Consider the following 13,381-nt stretch of genomic DNA (forward strand, 5'->3'; position numbering starts at 1 on the left):
GCGCGGCCCGGCGTGGCGGCACGTGACCTTAGTGGAATGAGCGGCTAAATTTCGGAAGAATGACATAAGGGGATGACATAAGGGATGACATAAGCCTTGCTAAAAGTCGGGCTCTTGTGGTCCCGCACACGGGGGGGCCCTCGGTTTTTCCAATCCAATCCAATCCAATTCAATCAATTGATCCACCACTCAAACTTGGGCTCGATAAGATAAGATACGACCTAAAGTACCAGACTTTTTTTTTTTCTCTATTGGTCGCACTCGCAGCCGCGATGTAATAAACTTCACTGTCAATACTATCAAACATAATAACCCAAGTAGCAACGTGAAGATGGCCAAATCGTAAGTCTACCATACCAATTTTCATGCTGTTAAATATGTCATATATTAACAGCGGTTAGAAAGCCCGGTTTAACAGCATCAACGAAAGTTATCGACCCCACCCTCGATGCTCTATTCGCAAGTAGTGTAAGTCGTCTACTTACATCATGTACTGCGACTGGTAGGGTCTCGCAAGCTGATTGATAATAGGCCGGGCCTGTACAAGTCCCCTCAAAGACACGGTACTCAAATTTACTCCTACACAAAGAAAGGAAACCTTCACAAACGTCAAATGATGAGGGATCAGGTTCAGAGGATGGATTGCCTACTGATGGTGAAGAGGTTGACGATGAGGTCCTGAGCGACTTAGATGACGATGCTGAGGGAGGTATCTCTTCAGATGATGAAGTAGCGTCAGACAATTCCGAGTCCGCAGAAGAGTCGCCAGCGCCGCAAAAGAAGGATCGTAAGAGGAAGCGCAAAGATGAGCACGACGACCTGGAGGATAAATATATGCGGAAGGTGGCCGAGGACGCGGAAAAGGAGGCGCGGTCTGACAAACGCCGCAAGGGAGAAGCCGGACAGGCGATAAACGGTACGACAACCGAAATAGCGGAAGACTCAGATGAGGGTGAAACCCCGTTAGTTCACGAATCCCTTCTTGCGAAGACGGATGATCATACAGACGTCGAACTGGATAAGGCAAACCGAACTCTATTCCTCGGCAATATTTCAGCCGAAGCTATTTCTTCATCTAAAGCAAAAAAGCTTCTGATATCTCATCTTTCATCACCACTATCGACACTAGACTCAGCTAGTGGGCCGCATAAAGTCGAGTCTCTACGTTTCCGTTCAACTGCATATTCCACTGGCGCGATGCCAAAGCGTGCTGCGTTCATTACAAAATCCGTCATGTCCGCAACGACGAAATCTACCAACGCCTACGTCGTCTACTCAACCCCTCTTGCTGCACGCACTGCGCTCAAAGAGTTGAATGGTTCTGTCATTCTCGAACGCCATATCCGGGTGGATAGCGTAGCGCACCCCAACGCGGTAGATAATCGAAGATGTGTTTTTGTGGGAAATCTTGGTTTCGTAGATGACGAAACCGTCATTAATACCACTGCTGAGGGTGAAACTACAACGAAGAAGCGCACAAAGGTTCCGGCAGATTTTGAAGAAGGATTATGGCGAATCTTTGGTCAGCATGCTGGTAAAGTAGAGAGCGTCCGTATTCCTAGGGATCCCAAGACACGAGTAGGCAAAGGCTTTGCATATGTGCAATTCTACGATACCAACGACGTTGAATCAGCTCTGTTATTAGACGGCAAGAAGTTTCCTCCGATGTTGCCACGGGTGTTGCGCGTATCTCGCGCTAAGGATCCGCGAAAGACGGCCCTTGCTATGGAGCGGACACAGAAGGCTAAACTCGAGGGCTTACATAGCCAAGATAAGAAGTCGAAGAGTACTAAACATAAGCCAAAGATAACCCCTGAGCAACAGTCACAAGCAGGCAGAGCAGGGAAGCTCTTAGGAAGAGCCGCAGCAGCAAGACAACGTCACGGAGTCAAGGGCGAAGGAAGACCACGCAAAGATAGAAAGGAACCAGCCGCCGCCGAGGAGGCTTTCAAATCCCCTGAGCAGATCATCTTTGAAGGTCGCAGAGCTAGCGAAAAGGATGGAAGACCCGCAGATCTGAAATTCGGCAAGACTAAAGGGAAGAAAGGCGTAGTCAAGGCAAAGGCGAAGAGTCGAGGAGCTAAGAGGGCGGCCGAATGGAGGAAGAAGGGGACAAAGTAGAGTGCTACCTACAAATTATTAACATATTGATGCCCTATAATTAACGTACTGCCTTGATACCCAGAATTAGCTAGGTAGTAGAATCATTCACATTATTATCAAACTGCAGTGGCCGAGCCGCTCGTGATACGAAATACCCCTACCCAAGTAGGTATTATTTGTAGATAACCTCCTAACCGGTTAATCCAATGAAGAAAAATCCAATCCTCTAATAATTTAAACTAATTCAAGCTAATGCATGTTTGGCTCTACTATTTTACGTTAGCAGGTTAGGTATGGCTTAGCTGCACTTGCGAGCAGGTAGGTCCTTGTTATAAATAACTGTTTTTACCGAAGCGGTGAAGCTTGATCCTTCTGTATGTATTAGGTATGCATATACCTACCTAATCATCTCAATGTTGTCCTATCAAACATATGTACGTACCGCCAGCAAGAGAGATGGTTACACAGTCAGTTGTACAGATCTATGTGTTGTAGCTACTTAGGTAAGGTAGGTACCTAAAGTACCTAATATAGCTTAGCCTACATAGGTGTTGTCGCGTACCTAAACAACGGTCCAGTAACGGTTCCAGTTGCAACCCCCATAGCGATAGCTTATTGGGTTGCCCCTGAAACCTGCCCCTCATTTTCAATTGACTCGTTGGAGCTGTGGAGAGCAATTGAATCTGTTCGTTCTCCACACAAAAACCTACAACCATCTTTAGCCCACACCTCCTTTTTCATCCTCTTTCAATACCTACCAGCGCTGTGCGCATCTGGCCTACCTATTTTCTTCCTCCAGTTCAGACTACAGTCTCAGTCGCGGTATTTCAATCACCCGATTATAATACTACGATCTCATCATGAAGGGCGAAGTAAGTTATTAAAAGTTCCAAGAGCTAAAACCTAAGAGCTATCGTCTCAATTTCTAGTCACCGCTTTAAGCCCAATAACCGTCCCCTGCTATAAGCTGAAGTTTACTTCTATATCCCAACTACTCTACTCCCAAACGAAATGTTGTAGACACGCGTCTACCTAACCCCTAGCACACCTCTGACTAACACCTTTGCTGTACTCAGATCCTCCACCTTCACTTGGGCCAGGCTGGTACCCAGCTCGGTAACAGCGCCTGGGAGCTGTAAGTACCACACCGCCTCGCCTGTCAAGCTCCAAGGCGTAGTTTCTATAGCTCACAACCACGCGCAGGTATCTCCTTGAGCATGGCCTCGGACCTGATGGTCGCCCGGACCCTAATGCTTCAAAGGATGTTATGGATGGCGGTTCCTACGAGACATTCTTTACCGAGACCAGCGGTGGTAAATATGTACCCCGTTCCATCTTCGTCGACTTGGACCCCTCGCCTATTGACGAGATCCGTACCGGCAACTATCGCCAGCTCTTCCACCCTGAGCTTCTGATTAGCGGAAAGGAAGATGCTGCCAACAACTACGCCCGAGGTCACTACACCATCGGCAAGGAGATGATAGATAACTGCCTTGACCGAATTCGCCGTGTGACAGGTGAGAAATATTATTTCTGGTAGCTCAAGGATATTCTGTTTGACCCGGCTAACAACCTTGGTAGACAACTGCAACTCGCTTCAAGGTTTCTTGATCTTCCATTCGTTCGGTGGTGGTACCGGTTCCGGTTTTGGTGCTCTTCTTCTCGAGCGTCTTTCCACCGAGTATGGCAAGAAGTGCAAGCTCGAGTTCGCTGTTTATCCGGCCCCTCGTGTGTCTACCGCCGTTGTCGAGCCTTACAATGCTGTTCTATCTACCCACAGTACTATCGAGAACTCCGACTGCACATTCCTGGTTGATAACGAAGCTGTCTACGACATTTGCAGACGTAACCTCGACATCCCTCGTCCCAACTCTGAGCACTTGAACCGCCTCATTGCTCAGGTCGTCAGCTCTATTACTTCGTCCCTACGATTCGACGGTGCTCTGAACGTTGATCTGAACGAGTTCCAGACCAACTTGGTCCCGTATCCTCGTATCCACTACCCTCTAATCAGCTACGCGCCTGTCATCTCAGCTGCCAAGAGCGCCCACGAGAGCTTCAAGGTCCATGACCTTACCTTCCAATGTACGTTGCCATGGCTATTATTGTCACATTCAGATGACTAACCTACTTATCAGGTTTCGAGCCGAACAACCAGATGGTTGTCTGCGACCCTCGAAACGGCAAGTACATGGCTGTCGCCCTCCTGTACCGTGGTGATGTTGTTCCCCGTGACTGCAACGCTGCTATTGCAGCCCTAAAAGCGAAGTCTTCCTTCAACCTCGTTGAATGGTGCCCCACTGGTTTCAAGTTGGGTATCAACTACCAGAAGCCCATGGCTGTTCCCACCGCGTCGCCATCTGACGGTGGTCTCGCGTCCGTCGACCGCTCCGTTTCTATGTTGTCCAACACGACTGCTATTGCCGAGGCCTGGTCCCGTCTGGACTACAAGTTCGACCTCATGTACAGCAAGCGTGCCTTCGTGCACTGGTATGTGGGTGAGGGTATGGAGGAAGGCGAGTTCTCCGAGGCTCGTGAGGATCTGGCAGCTCTGGAGAAGGATTACGAGGAGGTTGCGGCTGATAGCTTCGAGCCGGATGAGACCGAAGCCGAGTATTAAGATTTCTGCATTAAGCGTATAATACCCCTAGGTTCGCTTTCCATCAGTTCCTGCTGTCGAATACTCGTGTCCTTAATCCTATTTCTTCGACGTTCGAGTTGGCAAAAGGCTTCTGTTTTTGTTGGAGTCGCGAATAGAACAGGGGATGATGATGTGTGGATATCCTGGTATTTCTTGGAAGAGGGAGGCCTCGCAAGGTCAAGGATGTCCAGTAGGTAGTAGATGGACAAAGAGTACCCCGTTTTCTTATATTTCCCCCCGAGTTGCCTAGCTCTCAGTACAAATGCAACGCTGCACAAATTGTGCAATGTCGAGTAGGTTGATGAATGAGATTCATGATTCCCAGGATTCAATACGTACACGTTGTGAGTTGCCAAGTAGTTAGTCTAAATAAGAGCGAATATTTATTTTACTCTAGATGCTCTCATTAGCCTATTAATAGTACCTTTGCTCTATTGCTAATATTTTCTGGATTTGTGGTATCTATTGTGTACGAAGAGGACCTAGCAGTCCATCCAGTTTCCCCATTAAACCACCAGACGCCTAATCAGCGTCGCGAAAAGACTCATCTAGTATTACTATTATAACGGCTCTTTGCCATATAAGCCAAGGGAACACTAAGCATGAATCGTGAAATGAAAACAAAGGAGCGCCGTATAAAAGGGGTATTTGCTTTGGTATTTGAGGAAAGAGATTTAAAGGAAACCTTGGGTACACACACACGTCTCCGCTAAGCTATATAGACGATTCATTCTTGATCGTGCAGCTGCTTCAGCAGCGTCATGCCAGTGCAGGCACTGTCGGCAAAGCTGTTAAGTGCGTTCAGTGTAAACTGGTTGCAGTTGGGAAACAAGCCGTCGATAGACCGCTGCCAACTCGAGGTCGGGCTATATCGCGTTGCCATGTAATGCTTCACGTTCCAGTCCTCGCTGCGGAGCCCCTCGGCCGGCGGTTCCCGGTCAGCTAGAGCCCAGGGCTCCTGCTCCCCTTCTTCCGGGAAGTAGGCCACCGGAGACCCGTCGGGGGCGGCTGGCTGCTTTATTCCCGTGGCTACTTCTACGAATCGCTGCTCTATGCACCGCCCTAGTCCGCAGGGATCCACGGTGTCGTATTCTGCGCTGTTGAGGGGATTCTCGCTCATGACGTATTGGTCGTACCCCAGGTTGGCGACGCGGCAGACGCGAAGTTGGGCCCGGATCTGGCGCAGGTACGTTGCTACCCACCGGTGGTTGGGCGGCGGTCGTACATTGGGCAAGCCGATCCAGAGCGTGCTGTTTACGTCCTGAGGGGAATCGGCGTTATAGACGGTCTTGAGGTACACGCCGTCTAGGAAGAGCTCCTTTAGGGAGTCGCCAAAGCACTTAAGTACAGACAAAAGACCACAGCCCATCACTTCGACCTGCCATAATTCCAGGTGGGTGAGATTAGGCAAGACCGATTTAGGCGGCTTGTGGATCGTGGGTATGGACTTGAACTGCCACTCTTCGAGCGTCGAGTCCCGCTGCGACGAGGTCTTGATGTCCCAATAGTGCTTTTCGTTTACGTCCAGGTCAGCCAGACATAGGCTTTCGAGCTTCTCTGCCTTGCCGATCATCTCCCATAAGCGGTTGCGGAAGTTGATAGTGCCATCTCGTTCCTCCTCATTTCGCCGAACCGATAAGAATAGATGTTGGAGATCCCTGAACGCGCCGATTATGTTCTTCACGTCCTGAGGGTTTCGCCAGAGGCTCGCTATGGACCTATCGGTTAGGTTCTCCAGTACCAATGTCCTAAGAGTTTCGGATTCTTCTGGGCGCTGCGCCAACGCTTCGAAGGTATTTCCTAGTATCATAGTCGTTGCGCTATACGGTCCTGGTGACACTAATTGAAAGGGTAGGTTCAGCTTTACCGCTGTGACGTTCGGCGCTTGCTCGAGAAGACGACCTAGTTGATGACGGTAGTCGATCTCGGTGAAGGAGTAGTCATTCATGCAGTAGGTATTCCGTAGACGAGACACGAAGGAATCCATCGCGGGGACCTGAGCAAACATACTGCCCAAGAATCCTACTTCACCTACACAAGCCAGGTGAGTTAGTCAGTGCAATTAAGCAGTAGGGAATTTATAGGAGTCCATACTGTCGTCTCTCACAACCATCATATCCAGGTACAGCGCCTGGCAGAGAGGTCCTATCCGGCGCAATGCACCGTAATCGGGCGGTTTTAGTCTTCTCTCGGTTCGGTCGAGGCGCGTGAACTCTAACTGAAGCGTCCGGAGAGCAAAAGGTTTCAGGACTTCATTGAACAGCTTGCAAGTGGCGCGCAGCCTAAGAAGATTGTTCTTGTTGCCATAGAGCGCTACGACGGTAAACTCGAGGATATGGAGGAGGATCTCTGGCGGAAGCTTATCCATCGTTAACTAGAGCTAGTCGGGTTTCTTAATCGTATTTAGGACTTGTGGTGAGCTCCGTCGTCTGTGTATCGTTTGCGTTCGTGTAAATCACAAATGTTAGTTGTAGTAGACAATGTCGCAGGTGAAGTCGCAGTCCAGGTGCTCCGAGGAGGATCGGCAGGTATGATCCACTCACTACCTAACCCCCCGTAGGCCCCCTGTATTTACATAGAGACGTTAGTGCTCTAAAGCAAACAGCCATGCAGCATGTGCTGACCTTATCTGTCTTATCTCATATTATCCAAACTTCCCTCATTTAACCCCTTTTTGCCCAGTCGCAGCTCACACAATTACGTACCTGTAATACTACGATATCTTTCTCTGAAATTTGAGTGTATCCTAATAAGAATATTGCAGGGGTGGCGCTAGTGTCTTTACCTATTATTTAGTATTATCACTTTTAAAATAATAATCTCCGTGATAGAACTGCGATGCGCTTAATAAGACCACGCGGGAGACTGAGTGAGCTACTATATTTATTAGCAAATAGGTTCGCGAACTCCATACGGGATACCTCATAAGGAAAGCAACCGCCATGCTAGATCATATACAGCTATTACGAAATAGCTCTTCGATTTGTAACATATCATAACATTACGAAATATATATCTGATAAGAATATGAATCGGAGTGGGAAACATTTGATACTACTAACACATATAGGCCGCTATCGTCGCCCATTAACTAGTTCGCGCCTAGGTCCTAGGATTCACTACTCCGCACCGTTCCTATAAGATATCATTCATCTCACCAATAGCGTTACCGGAGCGTCCTCGGAAGCAACATATTATACAGTCTTGTTCAAAAATACTCGCTTAATCTGTTAGTTAATACAACATAATATTCACATGTTTTCTATAACCTCACTATTTCCATTATGTCTATAAGCAAGGAAGAAGCCGAGGCCCGTCTTAAGGCCCGGAAGCCGATCCCAAAGCCGAAACCCGCGTATCTACCCGTAACCGGGTCACCGCTAACTGTTAATAAGGACCTATACAGTACAATCGCAACCGCCCCGCGTGTCTTGCTCCAAGAGTTTGTACTTCCTATTAGGTCAGGCAGGGCTTGGAAAGCACCCGCCGGGTCGATTGTGCGAATCAGCACGCCCGAGGGTCCGCAGGTTGGTATGTATATCTGACATAGGGAGTATATCCCTGACTTGTCGTGAAAAGGGTAGGCTGATTAGTGGAATGGCTTAAAGGGGACCTAAACATCTGGAATGCTCATAACCCCCGGGAGAAATTCTGGGCGGCGCGCACGAAGCAACTTTACGCTTCTCACGTCTCAACATACGATAGACTATGGTCGTGTCTGCCTTATATGCGCCCCCTCGTGACAATTATAGGTGACAGTCTCTCATGGTACGGTGTCGATGAGCATGGCGGCCGCGTCCACGACTTGCTGGGTACGGGGTGCGATGGATATATCTCGAGCGTGCTTTCGGGTAAGGGGTACGACTTTCACTGCCGTTCCAATCTTACACGAGCTGTAATTCCCTATGGACTAAATGAGGGCGACGTGCACGATGTTATCAACATATTTCAAGTCACGGGCCTAGATGAGCAAGGCCGTTACTTTATGAATCCATGTCCTGCCCAGAAGGGAGATTACATTGAGTTCTTAGCCGAGCAGGACATATTGATGGCCCTGAGTACGCCGCACTCTTCCTGTCATCGTTTTAGTATTTTTAATTAACGATATACAGGCACATGTCCGGGCGGCGACCTATCGCTATGGGGCTTCGGTGCCGACAGCGAGAAGGAAATGATCAAGTGCTGCAGGCCACTAAAGATCCAAGTCTATACGCTCGAGGATCCAGGTCTGCTGCAGAGAGGCGGGTGGAAACCTGCAGAACCCGCACCGTACAAGGGGATGCATGGCTTGGTCGTTCCCGAAGGAGAATATGACGCGAATAAGTCGTAAAAAGTATATTCCAACTAATGCAAGATATATATATATAGTGGTTGATGCATATCCCAAACCTAGATACACGTCAGGACCTCGTGTCCACGACATGACGCTACTATATCCTAACCTAGAACCCTACCCGCTTTGTTCGACCCCATTGTTTGCTACGTTGTTGTTTTTAGACCTGGAATTTACCACTACATCTTTGGTAGAGAGCTCCTGGATGCGACTACATAGAGCAAGGGGATCACGCGGGCCCTCAAGGGCTAACAGGTAGGCGGCAAGCCCGGCGATATACGGTGAGGCTTGGGAAGTGCCTGACCGGATCGCCGTGCTGCCATTGTTGGACGTGCTAATGATGTCTTCTCCCGGCGCAAATACGTCGATTAGATCGCCGTAGTTCGAGAAATACGCCCGGGTATCATTACGTTGGGTAGCGCCAACCGTGCAGACAGTAGGCTCGTTAGCGGGAGTGAAGCCCCCGGCGTCCACGTCGTCGTTACCGGCTGCGACGGCTATAAATAGGCCCTGCTTAACCGCTGCCGATGCCGCCGCGTTAAGAGGAGCTTCGGGGTTTCTGTTTGGAGCTCCAAGTGAGATATTGACAACTGCCTTTTTGATTGCTACCATCTCTCGTTAGTCGATATTATTCTGGCTATACGTAGCAAATGATTAACTGGTAAGGAAGAGGAACTCACTTCCATTCGAGATAGCATCCTTCACGGCCCACTGGAGGCCTGCGATTATTTGACTGACATCACCAGTGCCAGTCGGACGAAGGACTTTTACGGCAATCAGGTTTATCTTCTTGGCCACGCCGTAGCTGCCATTGAATTAGCTCTTTCTGCTAGATCTTTTATAAGCGGTGGGGGGTTGCTTTGGTATTTTGGAATGATGGCAATTCGCCGCTGTGCTTAGCTTGCTACTATAGCACCTCGAACATAACATAACACGGCATGAAGGGGATTTCAAATAAATATAACTGACGTTGCGGAGCCAATGATGCCGGCAACGTGAGTGCCGTGTCCGTGCTCGTCGGTGTTGTTATTGTTACCCTGCACGAAGTTGGCGCCAAACGAAGCACGCCCGCCGAACTCGGGGTGATCGACGAAGATGCCTGTGTCGAGGATGTACGCATACGTGCCCTCGCCGGCAGACTCGTCGTACGTGTACTCGGAGGCGTCTGGCTTCCGGTTAGAGATCCTAGTGAGACCCCATGGCGCCGAGGTTTGCGAGGTCAGGGACGCAATGCTGACTTTTGTGTCGGGCGTAATGTATGCGATCTAGAGGTTATTAGTCGTTCATTATTCTATAAGAAAATGCTAGCTAGCGCTAGCTTAGATATTAAAGACAGCTATGAGCTAACCTCATCTACATCCGCAAGCGAGTTGATCACAGCATCGGAAGCCGAGAACGAATACCCCTGAAAACTCCCTATGTCGTAGGTGTGCTCGGGAGCTATCCCATCTAAAATATTCGCAACTGTGCTGGAGAGTTCACCGGTCGTATTAGCCGGCTTGAGGACGGCAATCCATTTACCCGGGATCGCTTCACCGTCGGCCTCTAGGATAGGGGCCGCGAGGACAGCAAGAGGAACTGCTAGGAGTGCGCCGAGGAATCTCATCATGAATTACCTAGATGTTCAACTTTATAGATATGGTAGTAAGTAATATTGTTTTTTACTCAATACCGTCCGTGAAAAGGAAGACGGGAGGGGGAATAAAACAAATATATGTCTATTTTTAAATATCTAGAACAGTTCGGTACCTATATATCGTCATATTCAGGTAACAGGGGCGGGTACATGACATGACTCAACTAACCCCTTAAGCTTTTAGTATTACGAGCCTCTAGCAAGGAGTCGTATATGACACGAGTGCCTGGCAGCACGCAACCGACCACGGTTCAGTAATGTAAGACCGGCATATCGTTGTAACATTTAAAGTTGTCGTATATTAAGTTTGCGAGTTTATTAGATTCCTTTCGGGAAGCGGATGGAACGCGGGCTTGGACGATATTAACGATAGATTTCTTAGTATATTTTTGTATTCAGAACACGAGACAAAACATGAAAATTTAGGAGCTATGATAAATTCCTGGAATCTATATCAACCTCTAATGATTGATACTGGAAGAGAGCCAAACGAGTGCCCCATATCTATTGACTCACGCAACCCAATCCCAGTGTTCATGTATAACTCACTATAAGCTCGGCATTCCTTCATGTACTACATTTGATTATCTTCTCCCAAGGACCGTCAACATGCTGGGCTATTTAGCAATCATAGAACCACTTCAATCTGTCCAGTCTGTGTGATAGAGTCAGCGACTCCATAGCGCTTCGCCTGCAAACTGAACAAGATGTTAGCAAATATGGCTCTAGGTATAAATAGTGTGCTTATTCAAAGGGTCGACAAACCTCCACTCTAGATTCCCAGTGTTGACCATCCTGAGAGTATCGATGACTTTCGAGACAGACTCGATCTCTTCGGGGCTCAGGGGAAACTTGGACAGCAGTATGTTGGCCGTGCGGTCAAATTCGTCGACTAGTATTTTGAGGTGGGCAACCGACATCTGCACTGCCGCATCAAGATTGTCAACTTGTTGGTAGAGTATAGCGACGGAGCTCAACACGCTTCCCGCTTTCTACGAATAAGGTCATGTTAGTTTAAGGTGTTCGTATGAGTAAATCCCCTTTGACGATACTTACCATCTCCTTCTTGAAAGATATTAAATCATTCACACTGATAATTATTATATTAGCTAGTTGACTTAACTCTATAATATGTCAGGGACATACATCGAGTTAATTACGATAGTCGTTGTCCACAAGCTCTCATACGCAGCTGAGCTGACTATATGACGGGGTAATTTAACTTCGGCAGCAAATCTGTTCAAGTGTCAGCATCTCAGTGTCTTACATTAGTGTGGTTACCCAAGTTGCTTACTCGGTGACGCCGAGCAATATGCCCATGCCGCTGGTCAATATCCTCACCTCCCAGTACCTCTTAAGGCTGGGTAGCGTTTCACTCAAGTCGGCCTCTCCCTCAAGACGTGTCGAATCGACGTATTTCTCGAAATGAGCTAAGAAAGTCTTGCGCTGCTCTGCATGCCACAAGAAACATTAATATCCGCGTTGAGCAGTTTATAGACCAGGTTGCATTCTCACCTTCATCATAGGCAGTACGAATCTTCTCGCCAATTCTCCTAAAGTCAAGTATGAGCGGGTTAGAAATGTCAACATCTTTTTCTGAAGTTGCTAGACCGAGCGATTGGCGGCCGAGAACCTTGGTGGCGCTACGAAGGTTTTCGGCAGCACTAGGATCGGCAGCGAGGCTCTCGGAGAGATCATCCCAATAGGCAAACCAGATGATTAGATCGACTAAGACCCGGTAGTTATCTTCCGAAGACCTTGGCCACCACCTAGTGAATAATTAGCCTTTGTATCAAAATACAAGTCTATTGCTAAGTAGATGTGTAATATCAATATACCTTGCTGCGAGCAGAGACGGATTCATATTGTAAAATGCTGTACGAGCTTCATCCTTCATAGGTTGCCTTATTCGTGTTAGTAGTTTCCCGCGTCTGTTCTAAGTAGCACCACATACTCCGCGATCTGCTTGTCTATTATATCTTTCACCGTATGATAGTGCTCATTTTGTTCGCTGGGCCAATGTGCGAATATGGGACGCATGTCCGGGATAACAAGCCGCTGGCCCTTGAGCCTCTTAGCCACGAGTTCTTTTTCACTGTAGTTCTGCATTGTCGTGAAGAAATTGTGTGGTTATTAAACGATGAGAATGTATTTGTGATGGTCAATAGGTCAGTATCAAGAGCAGACGAGGGGAGAGAAGACACACATATATAGCTACCTACTTAATATACAAGAATAACGCTGTGCCGTTTTGATTATTATGCCGCCTTATCTATACCAACCCGTTAAAGCGTTCCTATTCGGTGTGATATATGCTGGATACCATGCAATATGATGTAGGAAGCCTGAAGCTTACCTACGTCGTAAAATTGCCAAGTCGTTCGGCAACTTCCAGGAAAGACATGTCCCACGCCAGCTACTCTCCGAAATTACTCGCACAGACATATGTACATCGAAGAATGTATCAGATAATCCATACAATAACTACCAACCAACCTAGGTAGATATAAGTAACAAGGGTTTAGAGCCCAATTTTCTCTATCAACTACAAAATACGGCGATCTCCGAGCTGCGTTATACTTTAAAGTGGCTGAAAGATGATGACCTCTAAACTCAACTTACGCAATCTCGTCTTTACTTAGAGCTGATTTAGAGTGATTAGCTGGGG

At 48.0% G+C, this 13,381-nt stretch overlaps 6 protein-coding genes across 6 annotated transcripts; 3 read left to right on the top strand and 3 right to left on the bottom strand.

Annotated features, from left to right (window-relative positions):
- Nucleotides 1–166: 166 nt before the first annotated feature.
- On the top strand, nucleotides 167–2,373 carry F4817DRAFT_341543 (uncharacterized protein). The gene is made up of 3 exons (XM_049303770.1): nucleotides 167–342; nucleotides 402–468; nucleotides 532–2,373. Exons 1-3 carry the CDS (start codon nucleotides 332–334, stop codon nucleotides 2,119–2,121), a joined length of 1,668 nt encoding a protein of 555 aa, XP_049157727.1. The 5' UTR covers nucleotides 167–331; the 3' UTR covers nucleotides 2,122–2,373.
- Nucleotides 2,374–2,742: 369 nt separating this feature from the next.
- On the top strand, nucleotides 2,743–5,138 carry F4817DRAFT_341544 (tubulin/FtsZ family protein). The gene is made up of 5 exons (XM_049303771.1): nucleotides 2,743–2,975; nucleotides 3,180–3,238; nucleotides 3,307–3,620; nucleotides 3,685–4,188; nucleotides 4,242–5,138. Exons 1-5 carry the CDS (start codon nucleotides 2,964–2,966, stop codon nucleotides 4,721–4,723), a joined length of 1,371 nt encoding a protein of 456 aa, XP_049157728.1. The 5' UTR covers nucleotides 2,743–2,963; the 3' UTR covers nucleotides 4,724–5,138.
- F4817DRAFT_341545 (uncharacterized protein) lies at nucleotides 5,139–7,309 on the bottom strand. The gene is made up of 2 exons (XM_049303772.1): nucleotides 6,839–7,309; nucleotides 5,139–6,775 (listed from the first exon to the last, which is right to left on the bottom strand). Exons 1-2 carry the CDS (start codon nucleotides 7,110–7,112, stop codon nucleotides 5,472–5,474), a joined length of 1,578 nt encoding a protein of 525 aa, XP_049157729.1. The 5' UTR covers nucleotides 7,113–7,309; the 3' UTR covers nucleotides 5,139–5,471.
- Nucleotides 7,310–8,028: 719 nt separating this feature from the next.
- Nucleotides 8,029–9,074, top strand: F4817DRAFT_317154 (uncharacterized protein; the record flags this gene model as incomplete). The annotated part of the gene is made up of 3 exons (XM_049300769.1): nucleotides 8,029–8,275; nucleotides 8,353–8,802; nucleotides 8,857–9,074. The coding sequence occupies 3 exons, from the start codon at nucleotides 8,029–8,031 to the stop codon at nucleotides 9,072–9,074; spliced, it is 915 nt and encodes a 304-aa protein (XP_049157730.1).
- Nucleotides 9,075–9,194: 120 nt separating this feature from the next.
- F4817DRAFT_317155 (oryzin precursor) lies at nucleotides 9,195–10,683 on the bottom strand (the record flags this gene model as incomplete). Its single annotated transcript, XM_049300770.1, has 4 exons — nucleotides 9,195–9,682; nucleotides 9,758–9,882; nucleotides 10,047–10,342; nucleotides 10,426–10,683. The coding sequence occupies 4 exons, from the start codon at nucleotides 10,681–10,683 to the stop codon at nucleotides 9,195–9,197; spliced, it is 1,167 nt and encodes a 388-aa protein (XP_049157731.1).
- A 698-nt stretch (nucleotides 10,684–11,381) lies between these two features.
- On the bottom strand, nucleotides 11,382–12,822 carry F4817DRAFT_359606 (terpenoid synthase; the record flags this gene model as incomplete). Its single annotated transcript, XM_049306185.1, has 8 exons — nucleotides 11,382–11,411; nucleotides 11,475–11,705; nucleotides 11,770–11,803; nucleotides 11,860–11,949; nucleotides 12,008–12,164; nucleotides 12,229–12,482; nucleotides 12,552–12,617; nucleotides 12,668–12,822. 8 exons carry the CDS (start codon nucleotides 12,820–12,822, stop codon nucleotides 11,382–11,384), a joined length of 1,017 nt encoding a protein of 338 aa, XP_049157732.1.
- Nucleotides 12,823–13,381: the final 559 nt, after the last annotated feature.

Source organism: Daldinia loculata (assembly GCF_022478755.1).
Source record: "Daldinia loculata strain CBS 113971 unplaced genomic scaffold F4817scaffold_34, whole genome shotgun sequence".
Lineage (NCBI taxonomy): Eukaryota > Fungi > Ascomycota > Sordariomycetes > Xylariales > Hypoxylaceae > Daldinia > Daldinia loculata.

What these genes read in the sequence shown, in the direction of transcription:
- F4817DRAFT_341544 (XM_049303771.1), top strand. An exon ending in GGTAACAGCGCCTGGGAGCT is followed by an intron (nt 3,239 to 3,306) that starts GTAAGTACCACA and finishes AACCACGCGCAG; the next exon opens with GTATCTCCTTGAGCATGGCC. An exon ending in CCATGACCTTACCTTCCAAT is followed by an intron (nt 4,189 to 4,241) that starts GTACGTTGCCAT and finishes CCTACTTATCAG; the next exon opens with GTTTCGAGCCGAACAACCAG.
- F4817DRAFT_341545 (XM_049303772.1), bottom strand. Translation starts at nt 7,112, where the DNA reads ATGGATAAGCTTCCGCCAGAGATCCTCCTCCATATCCTCGAGTTTACC. An exon ending in GATGGTTGTGAGAGACGACA is followed by an intron (nt 6,776 to 6,838) that starts GTATGGACTCCT and finishes TGGCTTGTGTAG; the next exon opens with GTGAAGTAGGATTCTTGGGC.
- F4817DRAFT_341543 (XM_049303770.1), top strand. An exon ending in ATGCTCTATTCGCAAGTAGT is followed by an intron (nt 469 to 531) that starts GTAAGTCGTCTA and finishes GATTGATAATAG; the next exon opens with GCCGGGCCTGTACAAGTCCC.